The 16,718-nt window shown below is 41.1% G+C and overlaps 1 protein-coding gene across 1 annotated transcript in view; it reads left to right on the top strand.

Annotated features, from left to right (window-relative positions):
- Nucleotides 1–16,718, top strand: part of ACSM1 (acyl-CoA synthetase medium chain family member 1) — a gene marked incomplete at its 5' end in the record, with an annotated part of 52,167 nt that overhangs the window by 23,000 nt on the left and 12,449 nt on the right. The window contains 6 exons of the mRNA XM_080830240.1: nucleotides 3,235–3,445; nucleotides 5,701–5,908; nucleotides 7,979–8,119; nucleotides 10,937–11,096; nucleotides 13,157–13,236; nucleotides 15,902–16,025. Coding sequence (XP_080686366.1) covers nucleotides 3,235–3,445; nucleotides 5,701–5,908; nucleotides 7,979–8,119; nucleotides 10,937–11,096; nucleotides 13,157–13,236; nucleotides 15,902–16,025 — 924 coding nt within the window. The remainder of the gene's footprint in view (nucleotides 1–3,234; nucleotides 3,446–5,700; nucleotides 5,909–7,978; nucleotides 8,120–10,936; nucleotides 11,097–13,156; nucleotides 13,237–15,901; nucleotides 16,026–16,718) is intronic.

Here is a 16,718-nt window from a genome sequence, read left to right as displayed (position 1 = left end):
AACACCCATCACAGGGCCAACCCATCCCCTAATCCCCCAGCCCCTTCCCCTCTAAAACCCTTACTTTGTTTCTCAGAGTCCACAGTCTCTCATGGCTTATCTCTCCCTCCAATTCCCCCCCTTCACTTTTTCTTTTCCTTCTCCTAATATCCTCCATGTTATTCCTTATATTCCACAAGTAAGTGAAACCATACGATAATTGACTTTCTCCCCTTGATTTATTTCACTCAGCATAATCTTCTCCAGTCCCATCCATGCTGATGAAAAGTTGAGTATTCATCCTTTCTGATGGCTGAGTAATATTCCATTGTATATATGGACCACATCTTCTTTATCCATTTGTCTGTTGAAGGGCATCTCAGCTCTTTCCACAGTTTGGTGATTGTGGACATTGCAGCTATGAACATTGGGGTACATATAGCCTTTCTTTTCACTACATCTATATCTTTGGGGTAAATACCCAGTAGTGCAATTGCCAGGTAAGAGGGTAGCTCTATTTTTAATATTTTAAGGAATCTCCATACTGTTTTCCAAAGTGGCTGCACCAACTTGCATTCCCACCAAATGTGTAGGAGGGTTCACTTTTCTCCACATCCTCTCAAACATATGGTGTTTCCTGCCTTGTGAATTTTGGCCATTCTAACTGGTGTAAGGTGGTTTCTCAATATGGTTTGGATTTGAATTTCCCTGATGGCTAATGATGATGAGCATTTTTTCATTTGTCGCTAGCTATTTGTACGTCTTCCTTGGAGAAGTGTCTGTTCATGTCTTCTGCCCATTTTTTGACATGATTATCTGTTTTTTAGGTATTGAGTTTGAGAAGTTCTTTGTAGATCTTGGATATCAGCCCTTTGTCTATACTGTCATTTGCAAATATCTTCTCCCATTCCGTGGGTTGCCTCTTTGTTTTGTTGGCTGTTTCCTTTGCTGTGCAGGAGGTTTTGATCTTGAGGAAGTCCCAAAAGTTCATTTTTGCATTTTTTTCCCTTGCCTTTGGAGACATGTCTTGAAAGAAGTTTCTATGGCTGATGTCAAAGAGGTTACTGTCTATGTTCTCCTCTAGGATTTTGATGGATTCCTGTCTCACATTGAGTTCTTTCATCCATATTGAGTTTTCATACCATTTGGTGTAAGTGAATGATTGAATTTCATTCTTCTATACATAGCTGTCTAATATTTCCAGCACCATATATTGAAGAAACTGCCTTTTTTTCACTGGATAATTTTTCCTGCTTTGTAGAAGTAAATTTGTTTAATGCAAATATGGTTTTGCTTTTCCTCAGTCATTATTTCTTCAAATAAGCTTGTCACTCCTTTTTCTCTCTTCTTCTTCTTCTAGGACTCCCATAATGTGTGTATTGCTCTGATTGTTTGTATACTATGTCCTTTGGATTCTATTCACTTTTCTTCATTATTTTTATCCCCTCGCCCCTCAGACTCCATAATTTAAAATGACTTATGTCCAAGTTCACTGATTCTTTCTTCTGTCTGACTGAGTCTGTTGTTGAACCCCCCTGGTAAAGTTTTCAATTCAGTTATTGTATTTTCAGATCTAGAATTTCTGTTTGGTTCTCATTTTGTTCATATATTTTTTTTCTGGTTTGCTTTAGTTCTTTGTCTATTTTCCTTTAGCTTTTCCAGCATGTTTAAGACAATCATTTTTTAAAAAGATTTTTATTTATTTATTTGACAGAGATCACAAGTAGCAGAGAGGCAGACAGAGAGAGAGGAGGAAGCAGGCTCCCTGCTGAGCAGAGAGCCCGCATGGGGCTCGATCCCAGGACCCTGGGATCATGACCTGAGCTGAAGGCAGAGGCTTTAACCCACTGAGCCACCCAGGCGCCCCTAAGACAATCATTTTAAAGTTTCTGTCTAATAACTGAAACCTGTGTCTCTTTCGAGTCAGCTTCTAGAGATTTTTTTTTCCTTCAAATGGGCAACATGGCCTTGTGATCTGTTGTTGAAAACTGGATTATTTGGAAAAAGCAACCAGCCTCTGTTTTTGTAGCTGGTTCCTTGTGAGAATGGCCTTCAGTAATCTAACCATATGAAAATGTAAGGTCTCAGGCATGTGTCTTTTCTAGGCCTATCATGCATGTGCTTTTTTTCTCAATTTTACCAAATAACATTGCTGCTTTTTCATGTTTTAATTTCCTTCAGACTCTCATACCTGCTTCTTCTTGGGGCCCTAGACGTTTTATTGCCTTCATCTGTCTTTATTCCCCACCGCCTGCCCTCCCCAACCCCAAGGTGGCCAGTCTGCGGTTTCCACTCATTGTGGCATCTGCCACTGTTTTCAACACCTCCAACCTGATATTCAAACTATGTCACCATTCGTATCTGAGCTCCAAGTTGAATGAGGCAGAAACTAGTCCTGACAACCCAGAATACTGAAAAAAATTCTAGTCTTTTTTTCTGTCCCAAGGGAGGGGTTGGGAATTAGGTGGCTTCCTTCTAACCATATTTCACAACACCAGAGAGGGGATGAGGCAAAGGTAAGCAAAAATAACATGATATTTCTTACCATTTTCAGTGTGAATTTCTGTTGTTTGGACATTTGTTGGTTGCTGCATATCTTTGACTGTTTCTAGAGTTCCTACAAAGCTATGTTAGTCTGTTGGTTACTTGATGTTTCTGTGAGGGAACAAGGGTTACCTGGGTGCTTCCAGGTTTGCCTTCTTGCTTATTTCACCTCTAGAAGTAACTTTTAATTTTAATTTTAAAAATAAATTCTGCCAAATATTCATGAATTAAATTAGTCTCCTGTTCTGTTGTAATAATAATGATAGTAATTTTATGAGCACTTACTATGTGCCAGGCACTGTCATATACACTTTACCTCTTTAAATAACTAATTTAAACTTTACTACCTTCTAGGAAGTATTGTATCCATTTCATAGATGATAATACTGAGGCACAGAGGAGAACCTACTGTCCATATGTAACTAAGACAGACACATGGGGGAATGAAATTTTAAGGTTTTAACAGGTGACATGAAGGCTATTCATGGTTTTATGTGACTCGAGAGGAGGTGGAGACAGTAGACCATAAGAAGCTGGTTGGATCACACTGTATCCCCAACTTTTCGTCATTCTATAAATTCTTTAACATTGGATCTCAGTCCTTGAGCTACATTTTCACTTCAATGTGTCTATGGTAATAGATTGGACAAATAAGTTCCTTTAAAGTTCCTTTAAAGTAGGAAGTAACACATGGTGTATGATCTTTACCAGGAGGGCAAGAGAGGTCCAAACCCAGCCCTGTGGTGGGTGAATAACGAAGGGGATGAACTGAAGTGGAGTTTCAGCGAGTTGACAGATTTATCCCGCCGTACAGCCAATGTCTTCACCCAGATCTGTGGCCTGCAGCAGGGAGACCATTTGGCCATGGTCCTGCCTCGAGTGCCTGAGTGGTGGCTGGTGGCCATAGGCTGCATGCGAACAGGTCAGTGACCCAAAGAGACCCCAACAGACTTTAGATCTGGTCCAGAGCCAACTGGTCCTGAAATATTAATATTCCCCTATCTTTTTTCATATTTTGCATAGACTTTATCTTTCTCAGACTCCCTCAAATATTCTTTTCCTCCTTCTCACTCACTGTCTCTCTCTCATACTTACACACCGTCAAATACAGTGTCATAACTCTCTAAGTCATCCATGCACACACTTTCCCCTGCACAATCTCATTTTTTGGTTTTAAAGATCTATCAGGTAAGGAGCACTGGGTGTTATATAAGACTGACAAATCACTGAATTCTACCTCTGAAACTAATAATACACTATATGTCAATTAACTGAATTTAAATTTAAAAAAAGAAAAAAGAAAAAAAAAGATCCATCAGTTCTTAACATTTTGCACTCCTCCTACACTGAGTCATTTAAGTATCAGTTGCAGACATTGTGACAACCATAAACACCAGATAAACACCCATAAGCAAGCACTGGATTATTCATCTGCTATGATCCGAGACATTCTCTGCATCTCAGTACAGCAGAGTTGTCACACAAGACTCTAACACTGATTCATCCATAGCCAAAATTCTTTTATAGTCCCAATAGTGTCTTCTGTAGTAATTTTTTTGGTTTGAATCCAAAATCCAATAGAGGATCATGCGTCGCATTCAGTTGTCACATCTCAATCTCCCTCAAGTTGGGCTTTTCTGTATGACCACATTTTGGAAAAGTCTAAACCAGTTGTTTTTGGAAGGTCCCACAAAATTTGTGTTTCTAACTCTTTCCTCAGGACTACATTCAGTTAAACATTTTCAGTGGGAGTACTACAAAGACAATTTGCCTATCTCAGTGCTTTACATAAGGGGATACATCAAGTTGGTTTGTATTATCATCAGTGTTATTTAAAAACACCTTTGCAAGGCATCTTTTCCCTTTATAATTAGTGGTCTATGTAAGTAATTAGTAATCTATGCTGTAATATTTATGAGACTGGTTGTCTGAATAACCTGTTCTCCAGTTGTCTTTATGTGAATAAAGTGTCTTTATGTTCTCCAGTTGTCTTTCACCCTAGGATTTGAGAATCCATTAATGATTTTTGATTGAATTGAATATTATTATGGTCGTTTCATAGGAGAATTTTTTACTTTATATTATTCTCCCTACATTTATTAGTTATCATTCTTTTGTGGAGATTTCCCTTTCCTTTTTAATTGCCTATCTGTCTCTATACTTTAGAATTGGTGTGGGACTCATGGATTCTCTTTTGATGTGCTTTATAATACATGTTCATATATTCTCTCACCAGTAAAATACTAGATTAATCCATCAAAGTCATGTGGAATGAAGAATGAACAGCAATGGCAGAGAGAGTATAGAGAAGCCATGTCATCTTGTAGACCTAAGAGATGGCCCATGGGAAGTCCAAGATATGAGCTGAGCCCTCTGGTATAAGCAGAAGTAAAGAGGGAGAGAAGCAAAGAAAGAGAATACTAAGAATGGGCAAGAGTCAGGAGAAGCCTGTGTGAAGAACAGCCATATTGAAATAGAGAATAGATTTGCAGGAGAGAAAGGTGGTGGGTGGGTAGTGTCCTCAGTATTGGGTGGAGAGTATGGTGGTTTCCTGGAGAGAGGGTACAGGTGCTGGTGAAGAGAAGAAGAGTGGAGTGGGAAGAGTCAGTGTTCTATGGAACCTAAAGTAGGAAGACTCAAGACAAGGCACCTGGTGGAGAAATTAGAACCCAACTCATGAAGACATGAACTAATTGTTGGTGATAGAAGATGGAAGGGAAAGCAGGGAACTTCAAAGGATAATGGAGTTAAATTTAGATATGCAGAGTGAGTACGAGGAGATACAAGATGACACAAGGGACTGACAAAGGAGGAAATGAGAGAGGAAAAATGTAGATAGGGATGCAGCTAATCCTGATGTCAGGGATACTGTCCTAGTTACATACATAGTCCCAGATCCTATGTAAAGTAGGATCTACCTGTCTACCGGCTAGATCCATCTAGAGCAGAAGAGGTTAGGGCAGGCTTTTCAAATTTCAATGTGCATAGGAGTCCCTTGGAGATCTTATTAAAGTGCAGCTTCTGATTCAGTAGGTTTGGGATGGGGCATGAGATTTTGTGTATTAGGTGGTGTGGTTGGTGCTGGTCCATGGACCATACTTTGCACAGCAAGACACTAGTGGATTTCTATGCAGATAACCCAAGCCTGAAACCCAAAATTTCCTTTATCATTCCCAGGAATAGTCTTCGTGCCAGGAACCATGCAACTGAAGACCAAGGACCTTCTCTACCGATTACAAGTGTCTAAAGCCAAGGGCATCGTCACCACAGATACCCTTGCCCCAGCAGTGGATTCTTTAGCTTCCAAGTGTCCTACTCTGAAAACAAAGCTCCTGGTGTCTGACCATAGCCATCAAGGGTGGTTGGACTTACGATCATTAATTAAGTGAGTTTCTGTTCTTTTTTTTTTTTTTTAAAGATTTTATTTATTTATTTGAGAGAGAATGAGTGAGAGAGAGCATGAGAGAGGAGAAGGTCAGAGAGAGAAGCAGACTCCCCAAGGAGCTGGGAGCCCGATGCGGGACTCGATCCTGGAAGTCCGGGATTATGACCTGAGCCGAAGGCAGTCGTTCAACCAACTGAGCCACCCAGGTGCCCCGAGTTTCTGTTCTAATGAATGTGCTATCTAAGGAAGGACAGGAGAAGGCCATTCACTCCCAAGTGCTGGTAGACAAACAACCAGTGGGGGGAGATTCACCAGGTCTGATGGCTAAAACCTTCTCTTCCCAATTATGCAGATTTGCTGTGTGACCCTGGGCTGGTTCCTTCCCTCCCTTTTAAAAAAAAATTAACATATAATGTATTATTTATTTCATATAATAATATATTATTATATGTATGTTAATTATATATATATTATAGATATTATATATATATATATATATATATATATATATATATGACCCTGGGCTGGTTCCTTCCCTCCCTTTTAAAAAAAATTAACATATAATGTATTATTTATTTCATATAATAATATATTATTATATGTATGTTAATTATATATATATTATATATTAATATAATTATTAATTATATGTATATTATATGTATATTAACATATGATGTATTATTTGTGCTTCATCAGTCTTACACAGTTCACAGCATTCACCATAGCACATACCCTCCCCAATCCTTCCCCTTTCTTGGATGCAATTGCTTTATCTTTAAAATAAGGGTATTGAACTTCCATGCCTCTATCACTAAAGTATCAGCAACCCTGTGAGGTATAAAGTTAGAGGGTTGTTGTGTTACATCTTCCCTGTAGGTAAGGAATCTGAAATATTATGTTTGTATAAATTATAAATATATGAAGAGGCTAAGTGAAAGATTAAGGGATGAATTTTTAAGGGAAAGCTTGAGATTGCAAGAAAAATTGAGGCTGTGGCTGTCAGGTAGCTAGAGGAACAAACACTTTCCATTTTTTAGGGGTTGCATACCTTTAGGGACACCTTTCAGGAAAAGTTAGGGAAGTGTTTGAGGTAAGTAAGACCACTTCCGCTTCCAAAACTCTGATTCTGTAAACCTTCAGGCATTTATTTCTGTCACCCACACACCATGCTGGGTTTGTTTTCTTGAAGTAACCCCTCAGTTTTTAAAGTCCTTTCCTTTGGCCTCAAAAGGCAAATATCACACTGAAGTCACATCTTACACTGGATTTTAAAGTCACACAATTAAATGAAAATGGTGTGAATAAGTATTCTCTAAAACACCCTTAAATTGCCAAAAGTCAATATGGTATCGTATTGCACCAAGAGTCAGAGTGTCCTGGGATCATTTGCAGTTTCTCTGATCAAACACCATAGAGAACTTGCATTTATGAGCCCAAGAGACTCTCAGTCTAGGAGAAACCCCCAAGAATCAAGGCACACTGGGATACCCTAGAGATTCTGCTTTCCATCTCAAGCTTATACCAGGGCGAATGTGCATGGTTATGGGGTAGAAGTACTATTAACTTGGTTCATGTAAGAAACAAGCTTAGCAGTGTGACTAAAAACACAGTTTTGGATAAAACTGGGTGTATTTGAATCCTGGATGGACCACTTGCTGGCTACAGGTCTTCAGGCAAGTTATGAAAACCTTTCTGAGCCCCAGTTTTCTAATCCACAGAATGGGCACAATAAGAGCAGTACTTGCCTTTTAGGGTTGGTCTGAAGATTGAATGAGTTGTTATTTGTAAATCACTTAGAGCATTGCCTGGAAGTGCTATTTCAGTGTTTGTTACACGCTAAACAATCCATTTTGTTTCCCCTCTTTTTAAAATGAAGAAATGTGAGTCAACTTACTAAACTCACTCTCAAACTCCATTTGATTCCTAATACCAGGAGAACTGGTTTCTCCTCCAGTGTTAGATACCTCCATTTTTCTGACTCCAAGCCTCATATTGTTCCTTTTGCTTCTCTGGGGATGGAAAAGAGTAAATATGACTTCTCCCCTTTTGTCCTGAATCTCTTTGCAGATCAGCATCCCCAGATCATACCTGTATTAAGTCAAAGACCCTGGACCCAATGGTCATCTTCTTCACCAGTGGGACCACAGGCTTCCCCAAGATGGCAAAACACAGCCATGGATTTGCCTTGCGATCCTCTTTCCCTTCAAGGTAGGAAAGAAGTCATTGACTTACGAGCTGGGCCACAGATCTGGGGTGATGTGTGCATGTGTGTGCGTGCACGTGTGGGTTGGGAAAAGAGCTCTAAGAAGAATTGACCTTATCCTGCTTCTCCCTTCTGTGCTCTTTGGTTCAGACTGATGAAAATCTGAGAGGTAAACATTGAGAATCCTAACTGTTTGCTGACAGAGGCCTCTGATGACAAAGGAGGCACATTAAGTTCTGCCTGAGCACCTTGACAGGAGGTGTGTAGGAGAGCCAGTTTGTCTCTAACAGTTAACTCAGGGTTTGGTGGGAAAATACAGAATGAACTAACAATGTCACCTGAAACAACAGGTCCTTCCTTCTCCCCAGTTATGGACAAATGAAACTTGAAATTACCCAGTTATGAGCCATTAGGGAAAATAATACCTGGGACCAAGCCACATCATGGCCCTGTCCCTGATCTAAAAGTCATAGAGGCTGAAGCTGTGGCCTTGGGTTAATCATTTACTCAATTTTTTTTTGTTAAAATTATTTATTTATTTATTTATTTGACAGAGAGAGAGAGGGAACACAAGCAGGGGGAGTGGGAGAGGGAGAAGCAGGCCTCCTGCTGAGCAGGGAGCCGGATGCTAGACACTAGGATCATGACCCAAGTCGAAGGCAGACGCTTAATGACTGAGCCACCCAGGCAGCCCCATTTAATCAATTTTTAAACTAAGCCTCTTCTCCCTTCTGCCCTTCCTCTAGCTAGTAATATTCAGACCAGAACAGGTACTGTATATTTTCTAACTTATTAACCAAATCAGAGGGCACCAAAAGGTTTTTGGTAGACTGTGGCTAGCTGTGCTGATGAAAAGTTATAAAATGATAACTGAATAGCAAAACCCTGGAGGAATGGGGGTGGGAAGAAGGGAAGGACTTTCTGTGCACTCTGAATAACAGGAGAAAAGGCACAAAGATATAAAAAGTAATGTTTATACAACTGCTGAGATTTGAGGGTGGCTGGTGCTCAGAGTGTGGGGTAAGGTATACTTGGGAGGAGTTGAGAAAGTAAGCAGGGCCCAGATCCTGTAGGATCTCATGGGCCTTGGTGTAGAGTCTAGAGAGTTTTTTGTTTGTTTGCTTGCTTGTTTATTTGTTTTTGCTTGTTTGTTTTTGTTTAGTTTTGTTTTGAGAGAGAGGGGAGGTATTGGAGCAATGGGACATATTTTAGCAAGGGAAAGACCTGATCAGATTTGTGTTTTGAAAAGATCACGTGGCAGCACCTGGGTGGCTCAGTCTGTGAAGCATCTGGCTCTTGATTTCAGCTCAGGTCATGTCCCAGGGTCATGAGACTGAGCCTCACATTGGGTGCTGTGCTGAACGTGTAGTCTGTTTGAGATTCTCTCTCTCCCCCTCCCTCTGCTTCTCCCCTCCTACTTCCTATTTGTGCATGTGTACACTCCCTCTCTCAAAAAGAAAGAAAGAAAGAAATAGAGAGAGAGAGAAAGGGAAAGAAAGAAGGAGAGAGAAAGAGAGAAAAGAAAAGCAAAAAGGAAAAAAGATAAAAGATCACTAGCTGCAATATGGAGAAAATGTTGGGAAAAATCAGAATAGAGTTAGATCGACCAGTTGGAGGGTCTTAGAATAATCCAAGATGGCAGTGGCTTGGCAAAGGTGTCAGAGACATGAAGGAAGTGAACATATTTGAGATTTTAGGAGGTAAAATGGACGGGATCTACTGTCTGTGGGAGTGATGTGGGAGATAAGAGAGGAGCCAGTCAAGGTTGACTCAGATTTTGGGCTTGGACAGTTTCATGGGTAGTAATGATATTCACTGAAATACAGAGAACACTGGAGGAGAAAGAATTAGTCCAAGGGAGTCAGGAGAGATTAGGATCTGGTGGATTTGAGGTGCCTGAGAGACACCCCAGAAGAGATGTTCAGTGGGTAGGGAGTCCGAAGCTAAAAAGACAGGACCTCCTAGCTAGTAAATTCTTGTGGGTGAGCCACAATCCTGAGAGCTGGGATGAGGGAGGGTGGATCGTTTATCAGAGCCCTTCCCTATTAATAGTAAAGTACCTCAAAGCCATAACCTGCTAATGGGAAAGGAGTTATGCTCACAGAGGTTCCTCAGAAGCAGTAAGGTAGGGTAGGGAAATGAGAAACCTTCTCCACTCCACCTTCCAGTTATTGCCTATTGTCTGATTGTTTCCAGTCCTTTGCCAAGATAGAATATTAAAAATTAAATCTCTCTCTCTCTCTCTCTCTCTCCCCCTCTTCCTGTCTCTCTCTCTCTCTCTCTCTCTCTCCCTTTCTCTTTCTTCATCACAAATGACAGAAAGACCAATCTAAACATCTTTAAGCCAAAAAATGAATACAGGAATTTAATAGATCCTGAGGCAGAGCACTCCAGGGTTTGGCTTCAGACATAAACAGTCTCTAGAGTAGGTTTTCATCTCTCCATCTGTCAGCCCTGTTTCTGCTGAGTTTTGATTCTCTTCTCAGAAAGATTTATTATTCCTTATTATCCCCAAATGGCTGCTAGCATTACCTGGGACTATATCAGTAACAGTCAAATCCAAGAAAAGAGCTATAGATTTGTTCCCATATTCCCAGTCTTAAGGATCATTATAACTAAACCAGTTGAAGGCACACACGACCAGAAAATGGGATTTGGCATACTCTAGGGACCTGTTGTGGGAGTGTGTCTGGAGCCCCACTCAAACCACATGCACTGAGAATGAGTGGTGGGTCACCACCTGAAAATCAGAGTCCCCCAGCTCTTGATCACATTCTCTCATGGTCAGTCACATAGCTGAGGCCACTGTATTTTGGAGTTAGCAGGAAATTTCTGCAAATGAAGACATCTGATATCCTCTGGTGCCTTTCGGACACGGGCTGGATTCTGGCTGTCTTTGGGTGCATGTTGGAACCATGGACAGCAGGGGCTACACTCTTCATCCATCATATGCCCCAGTTTGACCCCAAGGTCGCTGAACAGGTAAGAAGACTAACCTTCCAGTACTGAGAAACTCCTAGAAGAAACTGAAAAAAGGTTATTTAGTTGAGGGTCCCCTATGCTGCTTTCCTAATGGCACATGGGAGAATGAGGTACAAACAGTCAGCTGTTAAGAGAATGGGAGCAGAGGACCACAGCTGGAAGGACTGTTGCCCCCAAACAATTCCTCAATCCTGAATTTATTAGATACAAGATAACAAAGGAGAAGAAAAAAGGGTTATACATTAGCCATCTGTCTAGTAGGTAAACAAGAAGGAATGTGAGTCATATGTTGGTCGCATATGTTTTAGAGATAAAGTTTTAGAGATAAGTTTTAGAGATAAAGTTTTAGAGATAAAGGAAGTAAGCAAGAAGAGAAGTAGGGTGTGTCTGGGCCAGCAGCATGAGATTTGTAATTTTGCAAATGCACTTAAATGGATTACCTTAATAGGTGGCATACTCTGAGGTAGGGGAGACAAAAAAGGAAGTAGGGCGGTGTTCCACCCTGAGCCGGCCAAGGTTCCTAGCCGTTGGGCTTCCGGGATGTGTTATCATCCCCTCTACCAGAGACCTGCTGCTCGTACATGTTTTTCTCAAGGTCATCTTTAAGCATGCTTGCCTGACAAGCACAACTTGTCCTTAGTTAAAGTTACAGTTTAAGCAATGTATTATTCTGAGGGATGGTTACACCCTAAGCACAATATAACCCAGGTTCTGGGTTTCTCAAGTGTGTAACACTTCTTCCTCTGCCTCTGCCTATCACTCTGTCTGCCTGTGCATTCTCTCTCTCTCTCTCTCTAACAAATAAATAAGTTTTTTAAAAAAATCTTTTTTTTATAATTTTTTTTTAAATTTATTTATTTGTTAGAGAGAGAGCGAGCGAGCACAGGCAGACAGAGTGGTAGGCAGAGGCAGAGGGAGAAGCAGGCTCCCCGCTGAGCAAGGAGCCCGATATGGGACTCGATCCCAGGACGCTGGGATCATGACCTGAGCCAAAGGCAGCCGCTTAACCAACTGAGCCACCCAGGTGTCCCTAAAAAAATCTTTTTAAAAAAAAGAGTATACATATCCTGATGAGCACTGAGTCATATAAAATTGTTGAATCACTGTATTATACATCTGAGACTATATAACATTGTATGTTAATAATACTGGAAAAAGGTAGGAAGGAAGGAGAGAGGGAAGGACAGGGGAGAGAGGGCGAGTTGATTGCACTCAGAAGGAGAAGGACTGAAAGTGAAGGCAGATTTCCCCCATGTTCCCATTACACCTTCCTGTGGTTCTGCATGGGAGATAGAGATATTCTCATTTTATAGATGAGGAAACAGTTGCAGAGGAATTAAGTAAAAGGATTGAGGTCAGGCAGGCAGACCCCAAACCTGCATTCTCTCATCTTTCGTGTTCCATGTTCTCCCAGTGTGTCTCCACCCTGATCTGAAACTGAAAGGATCCCACCTCTAGTAAAACCACTGTGAATACCAGACATTTTAGACTCTGTATCATCTGCTTCCAACTAACCCCAGTCTTCCTAAATTTACTTCTTGTTCCTCTCCCATCTAAATAAACCATATTATTTGACTTCACTTAAATGTTTCTTCAACTCTGGAAACTTTACTCCTGCTATTCCTTCTATCTTCAAAAACCCACACCTTTCCTCTGTCTGTGGGCACCATTCCATTTGTTACATACCCCAACGTAGTGCCACCTGGTCCATGAGGCCCCTGGATCACACATTCAAGAAGGGTATTTCCCTCTGCTATGTTCTCCTTCTTCCAATCTCTCTTATAACATCTACCAACTTCTGTCTTACCATAAGAGTCCTGTTTTATCTCCTCTATTAGTACCTACTCTTAGTTGGGATGTTATCTTACTCTTCTTGCTTTCACTCAACCGTGCCTAATGCATGCCATGTACAAAATTCATGCTCAATATAGGGACAGTGAAAGAATTAAATAAATAGTGGGCTCTCCTTAGAGAGGAGATCAGAATTAAAATGCTAATAATTAACTGATATTTTAACTCTTTACTATAAAAATGAAATTCCTTCTCTTCTCCTTTTCTAGATGTTGTTCAAATACCCCATCACACAGTGCCTTGCTGCATCAACTATATATCGAATGATTCTACAGCACGCTTCTACCAGGTATGATAGAAGTGGTGGTGGCTGGTCATAACAATCTTTGGGAAGGAATTTAAGGGATCCAATGTACCATGGTCTGTTTTTAACTGTGGTTCTTTGACTTGTGTGTTCTTGTGTGTGTGTGTGTGTGTGTGTGTGTTAGGTAAGTGTTGGTGGTGATAATTAGTTCATTAAAGCAAGACTCCAAGATCCAAATGAAAAACAAGCCTTGTATCATTGTGAGTTTATTCTTTTTTAAACATTTTCTCTTATAAAAGGTCAAACATACAGAGTAAGACATAAATGTGTAGGGGCAACTGGGTGTCTCAGTGGGTTAAGCTTCTGCCTTCGGCTCAGGTCATATCTCAGGGTACTGGGATCAAGCCCCACATTGGGCTCCCTGCTTAGTAGGGAGCCTGCTTCCCCCTCTCTCTCTGCCTGCCTCTCTGCCTCCTTGTGATTTCTCTCTCTGTCAAGTAAATAGATAAAATCTTTTAAAAAAGACATAAATATATAAATTAATGAACTGTTGAAAAACACCTGTGTCACCACTCACCTGAATCACAAAAATAGAATACTGCCCACACCCCAGAGATCTCTACATAGCTCTCTTTCTCCCCTAAAAAAATTTATTATCTCGACTTTTATGGTGTTCATTTCCTGTTTTCTCTGATAGTTTACCTCCTAAGGAAATATCCCTAAACAAATTATTATATTTTACTTGCCTTTGATCTTTATGTGTGTAATCATATATTATTCTGTAATATCTGGCTTCTTTTTTCAGCATTAGGTTTTTAAGATGTGTCTATGTTGCTACAGGTTGCTGTAGTTAATTTTCATTGCTGTATAATATCCCATTGTATGAATACATAACGCATTTTTTTATCTGTTCTACCATTAATGGACACTTGGATAGTTTTCATTTGGGGGCTATTAGTGATTAATGCTGCATTGAATTCTTGTACAGGTATGCTGGTACATATAAGCATGCATTTCCGTAGTATTTTTCTGGAAGAGGAATTGCTAGTTCACACTTGACATGACATTTTACCATGTGATTTTCCAAAGATTGAACCAGTTTATGCTCCTGCTAGCAAGATAGGAGAATTCCCATTGTTTCATAACATTGGCAATATTTGTTATTGTCAGAGTTTTTTAAATTCCGTCAGTCTGATGGATGCATCATGTTCTCTTAACGTAAAGGTTTATTTTTGCATTTCCCCATGTTTGCAGGTTAATTTTAGCTAAACTGAAATCTGCTCTTTGAAACTTATGGGGATTTATTTATCTTTTAAAGAGTGTGAGATAAAAATGGCTATTCAAAAACCAGAGTAACATGTCTTAAATATAGAATTAAAATATTAAGGTGTTCTGTGACTACCCTTATGAAACTAACTCTGAAACACAGTTTTGTTTTGATTTTATTCATGAAGCCTCAAGCTGGTTGGATTCTGTTTCCATCTGTATTTCAAAGCTCATATTAAGCTCTTTTTGAAACATGCCTCAGATGATGATCTTTGTCCAAACCCAGTAAAAATATAACCAAAACATAGTTAACGACTGCATCAGAGAATCTGCCTGTTTTATCTATTTTGGATAAAGCTGCAGAAGGATGAAGAAGACACCCTTAGTGAACGCAACCCTCCTGCCCTTGACTTGGACTCTGGTGTACCAGGGCAGGGTGATGAGGATGAGAAGGTGAACCAGATGTCTGCTACCTCTCTCATCCCCAAGAGATGACCTGGCTCAGCCCAGGCCACCCGGTACTCAGACCTCAATCATGTCTCCCCACGTCCTTCAGGGAATCCATCACTATTTTGTGTTTGTTTTCTTTTTTTTAAGATTATTTATTTATTTGACAGACAGAGATCACAAGCAGGCAGAGAGGCAGGCAGAGAGAGAGGAGGAAGCAGGCTCCCTGCTGAGCAGAGAGCCCGATGCCGCGGGGCTTGATCCCAGGACCCTGGGATCATGACCTGAGCTGAAGGCAGAGGCTTTAACCCACTGAGCCACTCAGGCACCCCTGTGTTTTTTTTTAATTAGCAGAAAATTTTATGGGGAAAAATGAGGAAGAGGATTTACATCATGCAGTGTACCTACTACTGATGTTCACAGACAACTTTAATGCTCCCTCTGAAATTCTTTCTCTCAGGACTGCTACCGCAACACTTCTCTCTTTTTCTGCACTCACCCCAGTCTTCCTCGATGTCCCAAGCAATTCATTTCTACCCTCTAACTTGCATCCTCTGCTCACAAATTAAAAAGCCCTTCAATTCACATGACCCTACTCTTCAGAGAAGGCAATGCAGTTCTGTTAGCATCCTAACATGCTCTTAGGATCTTATCCCCCACCACATTGTGGTTTATAAAATACCCTTTATAGCCATAGTGAATGTGAAGACAATGTCTGATCAATACATCTTTGCCACCTTTTTATGTCAGCTTCCAAAGTTGATCCAAACCTTTGATCCAAACCCATTAGCCTCACCACCATCACCTACCCCTGGCCAGGAAATGAGTGACCTCCACTTGGCATTGACCAAATTGCCCAAAAGGCAAGTAAGAACATGAGGAAGCAGAAGCATGAGTGATCCAGATGAAGAGACTCTGAGCTCTTAACACTCTGGGCCTGGGGCAGAGCCTCCAAGGCCTGACTTCAAGTTCTCTTGTCACTTTGTCTTCCCTGAAGTCTCAGGTTCCCTACCCTGGAGCACTGCACTACTGGCGGAGAGGCTCTGCTGCCGGAGGATCAAGAGGAGTGGAGAAGAAAGACAGGCCTTCCGCTCCATGAGCTCTATGGACAGTCAGAAACAGTAGGTAGATGGTCCTTTCTGGGTCAGTCAGGATGTGCCGAGCTGCTGAGCCCAGCAGAAGAGCTGAACAATGAATATGCAGAGGCCCCATTCTGCTCACAGCATTGCCTGAGGCCAATGGGTGGCTTCAGATTTCTAGGCTAGTTTGCCCCAAATCAATTTGCACAAAGATAATTCACAACTCATCAGTCTGTCAGGAGGCCAATGTACTGAAAAGTATTGGACGAAACTTCGAAAGGGGTCTAAGGATGCGGTGCCACCGTCCCTATGATCATGTGCTCTAGGGAGCCCAGGAGGGATGGTGGGTTGGAAGGTTCTCTCCAGTAACATGGAGGCCACCATCTGCAAGTCCTGCCCACTTCACCATCCCTTCCTAGGGTGAAAACTAGAGGCAGCTAGGAGCTGGCCCCAGAAGTTCCTTTCTGGGTGTTTATGTGGACAACATACAGGTTTGACTGTGGGACACTAGCTGGTGTTGTGGAGGGAGCAGAGACTTTCTGTATATACCAAACACACATAGACACACACACACACACACACACACACACAGTATGACTCCCAAAGGCATCGCTGAGCAGCCAGGTGGCAGGGCATTCAGAGTATCATGCATGTCTTGAACCACAAAAACTTTATTAATGATAGTAGGGGAAGGGACAGGTATCTTTCCTCCAACACAATTCTGAAGCCATTTCT

This window comes from Martes martes (assembly GCF_963455335.1).
Source record: "Martes martes genome assembly, chromosome: 18".
In the NCBI taxonomy this organism is placed as follows: Eukaryota; Metazoa; Chordata; class Mammalia; order Carnivora; family Mustelidae; genus Martes; species Martes martes.
This window is presented reverse-complemented; position numbering and strand designations above follow the sequence as displayed.